The 13,217-nt window shown below is 35.0% G+C and overlaps 1 protein-coding gene across 1 annotated transcript; it reads left to right on the top strand.

Moving 5' to 3' along the window:
• Positions 1-4,376: 4,376 nt before the first annotated feature.
• On the top strand, positions 4,377-12,057 carry LOC132646007 (kinesin-like protein KIN-14I). The gene is made up of 18 exons (XM_060363319.1): positions 4,377-4,779; positions 5,586-5,752; positions 5,839-5,982; positions 6,103-6,339; positions 6,421-6,492; positions 7,074-7,142; positions 7,339-7,557; positions 7,642-7,723; positions 7,800-7,895; positions 7,999-8,175; positions 8,261-8,367; positions 8,480-8,659; positions 8,757-8,917; positions 9,034-9,287; positions 9,370-9,533; positions 9,762-9,920; positions 10,546-11,060; positions 11,363-12,057. Exons 1-18 carry the CDS (start codon positions 4,662-4,664, stop codon positions 11,478-11,480), a joined length of 3,039 nt encoding a protein of 1,012 aa, XP_060219302.1. The 5' UTR covers positions 4,377-4,661; the 3' UTR covers positions 11,481-12,057.
• The last annotated feature ends 1,160 nt before the right edge of the window (positions 12,058-13,217 follow it).

The raw sequence follows: 13,217 nt of genomic DNA, 5'->3' as shown, positions 1-13,217 counted from the left end.
TATTGTTGTGCAAATTCCTCAATTATAGAGTAGTACATAAACAACAAAGATAAAAGCATGATCAACTGATAGTATCAGTGATGCATGTGCTGCAAATGCCCTGTCCATGAAAAATGCCTCTTTGATTCCTGTCATGTCCCAGAAGTGAGGGGTATCAAGATAATGTACTTCAATTTTTCTTGGACTAAACTCTAAAGGCTTCCCTACACTCCTTGCTCGTCCCAGAATTTATTGCCACTTTCTAAAATTCTACTTCTGTTCTAATTTATGTGGTACAATGTAATTTCGAGATTCAACTTCTTAACTTTGACCTTGAATTCGGACATATAGAAGGTTTAAGGTTTTTTTTTTTTAAAAAGTATTTATATATTTGGAAACTACGTTAAAAGTACTATGAATCACAATAATTAACAACTTAAAATATTTAAAAGACATATAAAGAAATTCCAGTCAAAGAAAATTTTTATTGGCTCTCGAAATTCCAATTAGTGCCACACAAATTGGGACGGAGGGAGGATATTAGTTTAATTGTAGTGTTTATAGTCTGTAAAGATGTGCAAAGGACCCCTTTTTCAGCGACATGCTCCCTTCTCCCTAGCTTTCCAAGTTTCAGTTCCCCACTTCTTTAAGAAATTTCTCAACAGACCATGCACAAAAACCACCATCTTCTTCTGCTATGGTAATAATATATCATTTTTGTTTCTAACCAATACGAAAAAATTCTATGTATAACAGTACGATACAGTACATAACTTATTAGTACTAATTTATTATATGTGTTAAGGTTTTTACAATCTATAGAACTTTTACGACTAGCTAGCTAGTACTGTAGATGCTCGTGAATTCCACCAGTTAAATATGTAGACACTAACAGCTTATAAATGGTTGAGAGTAGGGTGTTGCAAGTTCAAAGCTACACTTTAGGAGTCATTTAATTTGCCAATATCTCGTGCCATATATATATATATATATATATACTTGGTCTTGACGGAGTTAGTAGGTTGTACAAAAGGCATGGTGCGTCTATGAAGGAGTAGCCTCCACTATTCACTTTTTGGTTTGATTCACCATACCCAAGTCATATTTTGACCACCACAGCTACTCTAATTAAGTTCAAAGGCCACCGATATTTACCATATTGTGAAACATTTCCACAACTATTCTTAACAAATTCCTATCTTTATTTATCCAAAAAAAAAAAAAAAGGATAAGAACTAAGTTATCCGTTATATTGTGGAAAGAAAAAGGGAACCACCAACTTCTCTTTTTCTTCTCTCTTGTCAATCGAGAATAGGATTAATTCAGGAGAGGATCGGAGGATAAGAATTAAGCCTATATCCATTGTTCCAATTAGGGTTTGGTTGATGATATAGACATTGTGGTGAAACTTTGGCTAGTGATCATCCGTAACAACTGTTTGGATACTTGAAAGTGACCACATTCCTAACAAACACTGGGGCAAGTATTTGTATTTCTCCTTTTTGAATATGCATTGCACCTTTAAAGAGAAGCAAGAATATATATTGTTAGATTTTGGAGATAGATCATGATGGAACTGTATGTGTTAATAAGACAATAATGCAATGATCTAATAAAAGATTTCAATGTTATCCATGGACATGGCAGGATTAAATGGATCTTCAGTTTTAAAATCACAGATCTTAAGATATGTCTAAAGAAAAATGGCTAAAAAGCACTGAAGTATTGTACCAATTATACGAGCACGTTATGTCTTTAAACACAAGTAAAGGCATCCGCTTTTCAGGCTATTTTTAATTCTCCAGCCAAATTTCCTTATCTTCAATATTATTTTGGATACAGCCACATATATTAAGTATTGCTTGTTGATTGCATTTTTTAAGCTCCAACATATTTTATTGCACTGGACTCCATTCATAAAAAGAGTACTGGACCAACGTTTTGCTAACAATAATAACCAAAAAAAAAAAACGACATAAACTTCTGAAAAGAAAAAAACGACATAAACTTCTGAAAAGAAAAAAACGATAATAAAAGACTCTTCTTAAAAACCATATTCATTTTTAAGAAGAAAAATAATATTTATAGTAAAAGGTTAAGGGTGATAGACATAACTAAATACCACCATAGCCCGCCCCAAGAAAAGTCAAGGAAATAAATTTGATGCTTGAGTTAAAACTTAAAAGTAAAGAGTAGCTTTATGCATTAATAATCATACAATTAAATTAGATCATTTCACAAATTCAAAGGTAGGATACTGATTAACATCATGGACGTATGTGTTACTGCAATTAAAAAATAAAGAAAACGTTGCACTTTAATTTGACAAATATGTAAGGATGGTATGATTCTAGTTGAAAGCCTTTAAACAAACTGTACAATTTGCCAGAAATTGCAGTGGCGTTTATTTTGGAAAACAGAAAAAATAGTTTTTAAGTTTTTTTTTTTTTTTTTTTTTTTAAATTTCAAGATTTCCATCTTTATGATGGAGGAATTAGGCATGACTCCAACCTGTATATTTATCAAAAATCATAATTACACGACGATGGACATAAACCTTAGTCTCAATAACTTTGGAGATGTTAGCTATGACCAACATATTACATAATTGTACGCAAAAACTTACAAGTTGATCAATAAAGACTCTGTTAGTCCTAGAGTAATATAAAACTAGTTTTTAAGTTTTTGTTGAAACTTGAAAGTGTTTGTTTAAGTTGTTTTTAGAAGAAGAAATTAACTTCTTGAGCACCCAAGGGTATGACCTAGTGGTCAATGAAGTGAGTTGAGCACCATGGGGTCTTAAGACAAAATACTAGGTGATTTCTTCTCATATATTCTAGTCTTAATGGACAGAGTTACATGGTGCCTCCGGTCCGGACACCACAGTTATTAAAAAAAAAAAAATCAAAGAAGAACTCCTAAATGTTTTTGTCAGTTTTCAAAGATTTGAAAAACTTTTCCAAAGTTATTTTTAATTAGTAGTACGTAATAAGAAAGGGGAAATTACCTTCAATTTTTTTTTTTTATGATAAAAGTCAATATCTAAAAAGTGTGTAGAGCTTTTTCCATAAAAGAGATAAACAGGAAACATCAATAAGAAATTTAAGTGCTTATTATATTAAAAAATGTTTTGCCCACTATAACTACATTTTAAGGCTACTTTAGTTGGTATCACTGTTTTGTTATTAGACTCATTATATCATATGTTCCCTTCGGGATTTAATATGTTAGAGAAATATAATTATGAAATCCGATGCTTAACATATGTTACGTTGTTTCTAAGATTTTTCTTTTGCGTTAGTTCTTTTCTTTCGGAAATATAATAAAATGGAAATTAATGTCATGAAAATCACACCGCATGATCTACTAGTAATTAGGTCCTAGAATAAGCTCTAACTCTCAAGTTAAGTCGGATAAGAAAGCTTATGATTTTATTAGTTTGAGGTGAGCTCTAACAATTAGAGTGGCCAAATTTTCAAAATCTACATATTTTGAAATGATTTCCTTTCATATTGAGTATCACAAAAGGAACTTTGAAAGAATAGCAATCGTGTTTGGCCAAAGCATTTAAGAAATATTTTTTCAGTATAAGAAAAATAATTTGCATTTAGCTTAACGTTGACTTTGAGTTCCAAACAATGGAGAAAAAACATGAAAACATTCACTTTCATTTAGCATTATTTACATAAATGAATAGATTTAAATATCTCATATTCGAAGCTTTATTTAAATTTATTTATTTTTAGATTTTATATAATTAGAATATAAAATAAAACTTCAAATTACATTAAAAGAGCAAGAAAGGAGAGCGCGAGAGATAGATGAATGAAATTAAAGAGGGCTTACTTGCCAAATATAATTTTTTGATAAAAATATTTTTATCTTAAAAGAATTAATTCTTCTGAAAAGGATTTATAAATTTATTCTTCTGGATGAAAAAGTTTCGCAAAAAAGGGAAGGAATAATTTCAGAGACCTTTGCTTCATTAAACTAGTTTTCCTTGTAGTTTATAATATTACACTTACTTTCTGTATTCTGATATTTTTTTTGTAAACAATTCGTTTAACTAATTTATCATTAATGTAACTATTTGACTAATTTTCAAGTGATGGAAATTGAAAATTATTTGACTAATTTGACTCTACAAATTTGAAAAACAAAACATAAGTACATTTTACACTGAACAAACAAACATTTGTAAATTATTTGAAAGATTATTATTATTATTGTTTTTTTTTAAAAGGAAAGAAATAGAGGTACCATTAGAAACCCGAACCTTTCGGCTCGGAATGTGGGTTGGCAGGTAGTTTCTTTCTCGCACCTATAGTGAGTGTAGCAAAAAGCAAAGGTGGCCATGGTGATGGCTGAGGGCGAATAATACTAATTAAACTTAACACAAAACAAATTTCATTGACTCAAAATAGAAAAAGAAAAAATCAAACCCATTTTCATCATCATAATAATAATAATAATCTCTTTCTTCTTCTATAACTGCCCTTCCATTTTCTTGTCGTTCTTTCTTCTTCCCTAACATCCTTTCACCACCATCATCTCTCTTTGTATATACATAATACACGTATATCTATATACATACAATGCACAGATATATTTTTTGATTCTGTTAAGTTGAACATATTTTTCTTGTAGATTCCCCATTTGTTTTTTTGTTGGTTTTGGTAATAATGAGTAGGGAAGAGGGGATTCTTGGAATATCTGTGGCATCAGTGGTGGAAGATGTTCTTCAACAAGGGAAGAGATTGAGCGACATTGATTTGGCTTCAAGAAAAGCTGAAGAAGCTTGTATGTCCCCTTTTAATTTATTCTTCCTTTATTTGATCATTTACTATTCCTTTCTTTCACGTTGTTAATCTTTTTAATGAACTCGTAAATTTTTCTGTGAATCAATTAATGCAATATATTAAACGTTACGCCCTCCTATATAGGAACAGTTGTTGTAATTAATGCAAATCATTTGAGATGAACCCAATTTTGTTGTTACTGCAAGTACTATTTGTCTATTTAATGCATTATTTCCAAGATTCTTGGTCTTTCGGGTTTCCCGTCGCTCTTGAAACAAGAAACAGAAGAAGATTTTTTTTCCCACCTGTTTTTTTTTTTTTTTTTTTTTGGGATGGGTTGTCTCGTGAACAGTTGTGGAGGGAAAAGCTTGTACTATTTAAAGACAAATATATGCACATTATTGATTAAGGAACAGTCCTCACTTTGTTAAATTGTTGAGGAACTTTGGTTGGTTTTGTTCTTTTCACCTGAAAGATGAAATGAAAATGTGAAGCACCTAGATGAAAGTCAAGATTGTACTCTTAAGATATTTTGATATTTCGTAAACAATTACATCAACTCTTTAAAGACTAATAGATACATTTGATTCGAAGAATACATTGATTCAAATGATCACCAAATATTTAAAAAGAAATTGAAGTCCTTGTGATTGAATATCTCAGCACAGAATATATCTTTATCTTTTCTTCTTCAGATAAACCATAATGTACCTGTTATAAAATCAAGAGTTTTAAGTTCTATGCACTTATAGTGTAAAAAAAGATACTTGTGCGTGAGAATGTTTAATTGGAAATGTAACAATGCAGCATCAAGAAGATATGAAGCGGCAGGGTGGCTCAGAAAGACAATCGGAGTGGTTGCGGCTAAAGATTTGCCCGCGCAGCCTTCAGAAGAAGACTTCAGACTTGGATTGCGCAGTGGAATCGTACTTTGCAATGTTCTTAATAAAGTTCAGCCTGGTGCTGTGCAAAAAGTGGGGTTTCTGAAGCTCCTTTTGTTCAATCTTTTATCTAAATCAGTTTCATCAAGTCAATGACATAGTTCTACTTTGCTTATTAGGTAGTTGAAGCACCTCCTGATTCTACTAATGTCCCTGATGGGGCAGCTCTTTCTGCATATCAATACTTTGAAAATGTCCGTAACTTCCTTGTAGCCGTAGAAGAAATGGGTCTTCCCTCTTTCGAAGCATCTGATTTGGAGAAAGTAAGTAGATGATTTCGAGATAATTTGATACTTATTTGTTTGATCATGTTAGTTACTCTCCAAACTAGTCAATTGGACATTTGAAACCACCTGTTAAAATGTTGTCATTTCCTGAATTAGGGAGGGAAATCGTCGAGAATTATCAATTGTGTGCTAGCATTGAAATCTTATACTGAGTGGAAACAAGGAGGTGGAAGTGGATCATGGAAATACAGTGGGAACTCAAAACCATCATCGGCAGGAAAGCAATTTTTCCGAAGAAACTCTGAGCCATTCATGAATTCAATCTCAAGGACTTCATCTATCAGCGACAAATCTCTTGATAGCAGTGATGTTGGGCAAGATGCCCGTGAAATGGTTTGCAAGCTTATTTTGTAATAATTTTTGGCATCTCAAAATACCTTGTACGAACTAAATATCTTAATCTTTCATTTCCAGGTTAACCCAAGTTCCCTCCATATGCTTGTTCACGAGCTTCTTTCTGACAAGAAGCAAGAAGATATTCCATTTGTAAGTGTTCTTAGCTTGATTCCCACAAGAGGGTTTGATATGTTTTGTGATTAAGCACTTTGTCTTGGAAGGCACTATGAATGGTAACTATCTTTCTTAATGTGATTCCCAACAGATAGTTCTGATGGCAAATAATCTGCCAGGCTCATAGAAATGCCCTAAATCTTCACAACATAGACAGGGCTCACATAATTAGCTTACCTCTCTAGCTTCCCTCAGAGGGTAAAGGCTTAGTTAGTAAAGACCGTAAATTTAGTCTGCAGGGCTTATGTCTTATTATAAGATTTGAGGTTTGTATGGACAGTAATGGTTAGAAAGAGAAAGAAAATGTCTGGCATTACCCTGGAAAGATATATTCCATCAATTCCGATGCAGTAGCAAACTACTAGAATACTAGGTTATCCGATTCCTACAATCAGATGCTCCCAAAGTTCTGGCACATCTCTGGAGAGGAACATGGACTTGGAACTTTGGGATCTGGCTGGCTTCTTCCTCTAGTATCATATTGGCTATAGAGTTCTTTGATAAATGTAAGTTGATGTCTGCTTATCTGAAATAAACAAGATTCTCATTTTGGACAGATTGTGGAGAATATGTTGAGCAAAGTTATGGAAGAATTTGAGCATCGGCTTGCCAGCCAAAAAGAACAGGTTGGAGCTCTTTCTTTACTGGTGTTTTCATTTTACAACATATTATATGAGGCACTTCTTCCAACTTCTTGTATAATTACATGCTTCTGAAATATGACAGAACAGATTGCTCTGTTAGCAGTTGAAAAATGCTGAAAGTGTCCACTGTCGTTTCTTGCTTAAATTTGGGTCTTACATACTTTTGGTGATATGACAGTCAAAGACCACCTCCCAGAAAGAGGCAGCTTTTTCAACAACGGATGGATCTCCGTTGGAGCTTACACCTGAGGAGGCACAGGTCGCAATGGTCAAGGATGAAGAGAAAGCACCCTCTGAAGGGATATCCGGCAGGGTAGACATAAATGATGATGGTGTATCAACAACACCGGTTGTAAGGCAGCTGATGCTTGTTGAACAACAACATCAAGAAGTACAGGTATAGGAGTTGTGGTGCAGATTCGAGAATGAAGTATGTTTGGTTTGAACTGATTGATTGACATACCCTGTTCATAATTTGTAGCAATTGAAATCTACTCTCCATGCTGCTAAAGCAGACTTGCAGTTTCTTCAACTGAAATATCAAGAGGAAGTCGGCAATCTAGGTACACGTAAACAGAACTGTTTAGTGCTAATTGAGATTGTAACTGGGATTTAGCAACTAAAATCTCTTTTGAATAGGTAAACATCTGCATGGTTTAGCTCACGCTGCTTCGAGTTACCAAAAGGTTCTGGAGGAGAATCGGAAGCTGTACAATCAAGTGCAAGACCTTAAAGGTAACACTTTTTTATAGAATAGATTCAAATTTCATGGCATTCTGCTATTATATTGTGATGATATTAACCACTATTCTGTGTGTACATTTACATATTTGGACAGGGAACATCAGAGTGTATTGCCGGGTGCGGCCTTTCTTGCCTGGCCAACAAAACAGTCTAAGCACCGTGGATCACATAGATGACGGGAATATTACAATAACTACACCTTCAAAGTACGGAAAAGAGGGGAAAAAATCATTCACTTTTAACAAGGTCTTTGGTCCTTCTGTAACCCAAGGTCGCTAAGTACTCCATACTTTTCCTTTTTAGTGCACGTTGCAGGTTTAGATTTTATTGTAACACCTCTATTTATCACAATGCAGCGGAAGTGTTTGCAGATACACAACCTTTGATCCGGTCTGTTCTTGATGGCTACAATGTTTGTATCTTTGCTTACGGCCAAACGGGATCAGGGAAGACACATACGATGGTTAGGCAGTTGAACTTAATTATTGAACCCTTTAATCACATAAGTGGATATCATTTGGTTAAGAGAAAAAGCGAAAAACATTATGTTTAGCTCTTAACTTTTTTACCTACAGACTGGCCCATCAGATCTCACGAAGGAGACCCTTGGTGTGAATTACAGGGCATTGAGTGATCTATTTCTTATCTCAGAACAAAGAAAAGATGTTATTTCTTATGATATTTCAGTTCAGATGGTTGAAATTTATAATGAGCAAGTCCGGGATCTCCTTACTGCAGATGGTGTTAACAAAAAATATCCTTTTCGCAACCATTCTTTTCTTTGTTCTTTCATATTACTATTAGATCCCTATCTCGTGGTCTCTTAAATGTTTGACTTAACTTCTAAATACAGTAGAAATTCGCAACAGTTCCCAGAAGGGTTTCAATGTACCTGATGCAAATCTCGTTCCTGTAACATCAACTTCTGATGTATTGAATCTGATGAACCTTGGGCACAAGAATCGTGCAGTGAGTGCTACTGCCATGAATGACAGAAGTAGTCGCTCTCACAGGTGCTGCTTATATGCCTCTTTTCCATTTTTCCTGTTTTAAAGGGAAAGGGTGGAAGTTAATGCTGATTTAACTTCCTTTCTTCTCTATATAAAAATCTATGTTTGCACATTTGCAGTTGCCTTACAGTTCATGTTCAAGGAAGAAACATGGCATCTGGTGCGGTTCTTCGTGGCTCCATGCACCTCGTTGATCTGGCAGGAAGTGAAAGAGTGGACAAGTCAGAGGTGCTTGGTGATAGGTTGAAGGAGGCTACACATATCAACAAGTCTCTTTCTGCTTTAGGAGATGTCATATCTTCACTTGCCCAAAAGAACTCACATGTTCCCTACAGGAATAGTAAGCTTACACAGTTGCTTCAAGATTCTCTTGGTAAGATCTTGTGTTCTGTAGCCATAAAATTTTGATTTCCTCTTGTTTCTGCTATTCAAATTTGGGCTTTCATATCTATCAGGAGGCCAAGCGAAAACTTTGATGTTCGTTCATATAAGTCCTGAGCTTAATGCTGTTGGAGAAACACTCAGCACTCTGAAATTCGCTGAACGAGTTTCTACGGTTGAGCTCGGTAGTGCACGGGCGAACAAAGAGGGTTCTGATGTCAAGGAACTAAAAGATCAGGTTTCACATTTGCCATATTTTCAGTTTTCAGTGAACTTGAACACATGAACTGCTTTCACGTCAAGTCCGTAATTGTAGATGATATTTTTTTTTTATTTTTTTTACAAAAGACTTTAGTCCAGAAGAATTGCATTTGGAGTTTAGATATACCTTTCTTTTTTCCTTTACTGTTTCTAGTTTTTTCTAATTTCGTACTTAATCGAACTACTAGTTTTTCCTCTTCCACAGATTGCCAGTCTTAAGGCAGCCTTAGCAAGGAAGGAGGAAGAGCAAGGGCGTCGTCCACTTTCCAGATCAAGTACTCCAGAAAGAGTCAGAATAGGATCTTCCGGATCTTCTCTTTCTTCTAGTTGGCATAGTATGGAAGATGTTGCTAGTAGCATAGAGGTATGGTTTTTCATATATACCTCATCTGGCTTTTACCCTCGTATAAAATATATTAACTAGTTATCAGATTTCAAATTTTATGCTTCACTTGTTGCACATTGTAATATTTATCATACAGAATAGGAACACACCAATAACAGTTGCACAAGAGTTTCATTTTGCTTGAATCACTAACCATTCTAAAGCCTTGAAATCATTTAATTGTATTTTAGATTGTAAATGCTTTTCTTTTTTCAAAGATGTAAAGTGTTCATTATGCTTCTGCATACATTCTAGTTATTCTGCTATGAGTGGATTAAGTCATTAGCCAGCTCTACCTCCTTTGATGTCCTCCAATTAGCACTATCTTAGTTCCGCATTATTAGTAATATTAAATATCCCGAAAAAGTCATTTCCCGGGTAGCCCATTTTCCTGATTCCCTCTCTCTTCTTGTTGGAATACATTTCTCTGACTTCTTGATAATTCAAGTCTCTCCAATTTAATACCAATCAGGCTAAAGACAGTCTTCCCCCTGTTATCCTTCTTCCTATTCTGACTACAGAATGAACAAATGTATTTTTCACTCATTGCAGTTTACTTGCACTGGAAATTCAAAGTAGTTGATGTTCTCAAATGTTTTCTCAGGTTAAGAAGAAATCTACGTCAAAGATGAGAAGACGAAGCTTAGATCCCAAAGACTTTCAGATGAATTCTCCTCCCTTTCCACCAGCCAATAGCCCTGCATCAAGGGAAGAGGACAGAGAATCAGTCTCAGGTGATTGGGTTGACAAAATTATGGTGAACAAGCAAGATGGTCTGAGTAGAAGTAGTTCTTTAAGAGGATGGGAAGAAGAATCCAGGCTTTCACCTGACCTGTCGTATAGGAAATGTGCACCTGATAGTTCAAAGGTGTATCCTGAACAACCTATAAATAAAATTTCAGGAAATAAGAAGGATGGCCAAGACTACGAGGCAAGTAGGGCTCGGTCTGAGGCAGGTTCCGTAGATGATTTTGATGACCTGGAAGCTGCAACAAGTGAATGTTCTGAGCTTGAATACACTTGGCAACCAAATCTTCAGAAAGTTAGTCAGACTTCAAATGGACCGGGATCCAAACTCAAAAAACCTAGTCCTAAGCAAGTGAAGAAGCCAGAAATAAGGTATCGTAGCTCATTAGTGCATTTAAATTGTTATTTTTGGGCTGCCTGCAGATAAGGAGCTGCTTAAATTGATGCAGAGGAACACTTTTTTCTGTTTATTAGGTCTGCAACATCAATAGTTGTTCGCAGACGCATGCTTTTCTAAACCTTTAGCAAATGAACTTATCTATATGTCAACGCAAGGTGTGAACCAACCAAAACTAAATCAACAAATATGTCAAATGAAATAACAAGCATTCTGATTTTTATCCACATTTACTGGTCACTAGGTGACTAACCTGTTCCTATGTAAATCAATGCAGGAGCTTGATTCCTCCACCACCAAGCAGGAGACTTTCTAATGGGTTAACTTCACCTTCCGCGAAGACCGGAAGAGCAGCTGCCTTAGAAGGAAAGCGAAAAACAGCGAGTGGGAAGTGATAAATATTCCAACTTAGCTGAGTTTGATGCTTAAGCAATGAAAGATGTGCTTTTGTGTATCTTTTTTGTTCTTGTCAATCTTCTCGGGCTGCATTCTTTAGAGTGAAATAGAGCAAGCGTGTGGCAATAACTTCAGTTGCCAGCTTTCCCTCCAGTGGTGATCTTGAAATTGCTTTGGTGTCCCACTGATGAGTTTTCAGTTGTTCATATGGTTGTTGGCTTGTTCCTTCATTTTTTTTTTGTCCCATTCTTTTGGACTGAGGAATGTAAAAATGCAGAAAATGAAAAGAGATAATAGAATTACAGATACCAATTTCCTTGGGCTAAGTGCACTAGTAACCACTTTTAGGGTCGTTTGAAAAATATCCACATTTGCAAAGTAATTAAAACATAGCTACAACTTATTTGAGCAGTCAAGATCCACTTTTTAAATTCGAACTTCAAGACACAGTGTTTCTTGGAGTTCAAATTTCAGGGCACAATGTTCGTTCAAACTTCAGGACAAAGTTCAATTGTTGCGGTTCTAACTTCAGGTCATTGGAGAATAAGAAAGAAACAATAATAGTAGTGGCTAATTTGTCGATATATGTTCCTGATGTTTAGGAGATGTACTGCTGGACACCGCGTTTTGAAATTCAATTATTGTGGTTCCAACTTCAAGTCATTGGTAAAGAAGAAAGAACAACGGTAATAAAAAAGAAACAACAACAGTAGTGTTTAATTTGATATGATTTTCTTACAGTTTGGTGACGACAACAATGCATACGTTCCTAAAATTGGCCGCTGCCCTCAGTAATTAGAATTTGAAGTTTGTAATGTTATCACCATTGCTTTAATCCTACGTAACGACAGGTAGCTATATATAACACTAATTAGTTATTGAAGGTTTTGACTGCAGTTGTTGCTGCACAAAGGAGTTAGAATTTCTTAGATTGAAGTATTATATGTGCATAGGTTGTGGCTTTTTCTTAAATATATTGCAAACACTAGCTATGTTTTAAACAACAGGCTTAGAAATGGCTTTCTCCTCAATTAATCCAATTACTTCTTCTAAAGTTTCCCACCTTGGAGTCGAGTAGTCTGGCTGATTTACGCAGAAGTCCCATTTTAGGCCAATTTATCCCAAATTTTAGAAGTTATGCAAAAATAGTCCTCGAGAGATTACTCTTTCGGACAACGTTAGACTCAAATCTAATGTTTGGTCATATATTGCTCAACCTTTTAGATAAAATATTAGGTTGTCATCTAATGCAAAACTTAACGTACAAAATTTTAGACTGTGGTCTAGAGTTTTCTCATAAGATTTCCAATTTGCTAAAATAAAAAAAAATAAAAAAAAAACTATAGACAGCCGTCTAAAAGGTCCATAAATTGTAAAAGAAATAAGAGGATCAGTTACTCAAGTTTTTTGAAATAGTTTCACTCTGTGGCCAACTAAAGCCCACTCAACTGGTATAGCCCAATATATATCCCTTTAATCATTAGTGGGCAATTCGCAGAATTGCCCTTCTTTTGGGGTAGTCTTTAAATTTTGCCCTTCATATTTGAAATCTTTAAGTTTTGCCCTTCGTCTAAACTCCATGGGTTCCAGGTTCGAACCTCCACACAGTTAAAATTTTTTAAAAAATTCGCAAGGCAGAGTTTAAATTCGCTATGCCCTAACCGGCATACACTTGTGAAGGAATTACCAAAGTTATACTGGACGCGCCATACTTATGCCTTATGGGCAGACTTGGC

Source organism: Lycium barbarum, chromosome 6 (genome assembly GCF_019175385.1).
Source record: "Lycium barbarum isolate Lr01 chromosome 6, ASM1917538v2, whole genome shotgun sequence".
Lineage (NCBI taxonomy): Eukaryota > Viridiplantae > Streptophyta > Magnoliopsida > Solanales > Solanaceae > Lycium > Lycium barbarum.
Note: the sequence above shows the minus strand (reverse complement) of the source record. Positions and strands in the feature narration are given on the sequence as shown.

What these genes read in the sequence shown, in the direction of transcription:
- LOC132646007 (XM_060363319.1), top strand. Translation starts at nt 4,662, where the DNA reads ATGAGTAGGGAAGAGGGGATTCTTGGAATATCTGTGGCATCAGTGGTG. An exon ending in TCAAGTGCAAGACCTTAAAG is followed by an intron (nt 7,896 to 7,998) that starts GTAACACTTTTT and finishes ATATTTGGACAG; the next exon opens with GGAACATCAGAGTGTATTGC. An exon ending in GTTGCTTCAAGATTCTCTTG is followed by an intron (nt 9,288 to 9,369) that starts GTAAGATCTTGT and finishes CATATCTATCAG; the next exon opens with GAGGCCAAGCGAAAACTTTG.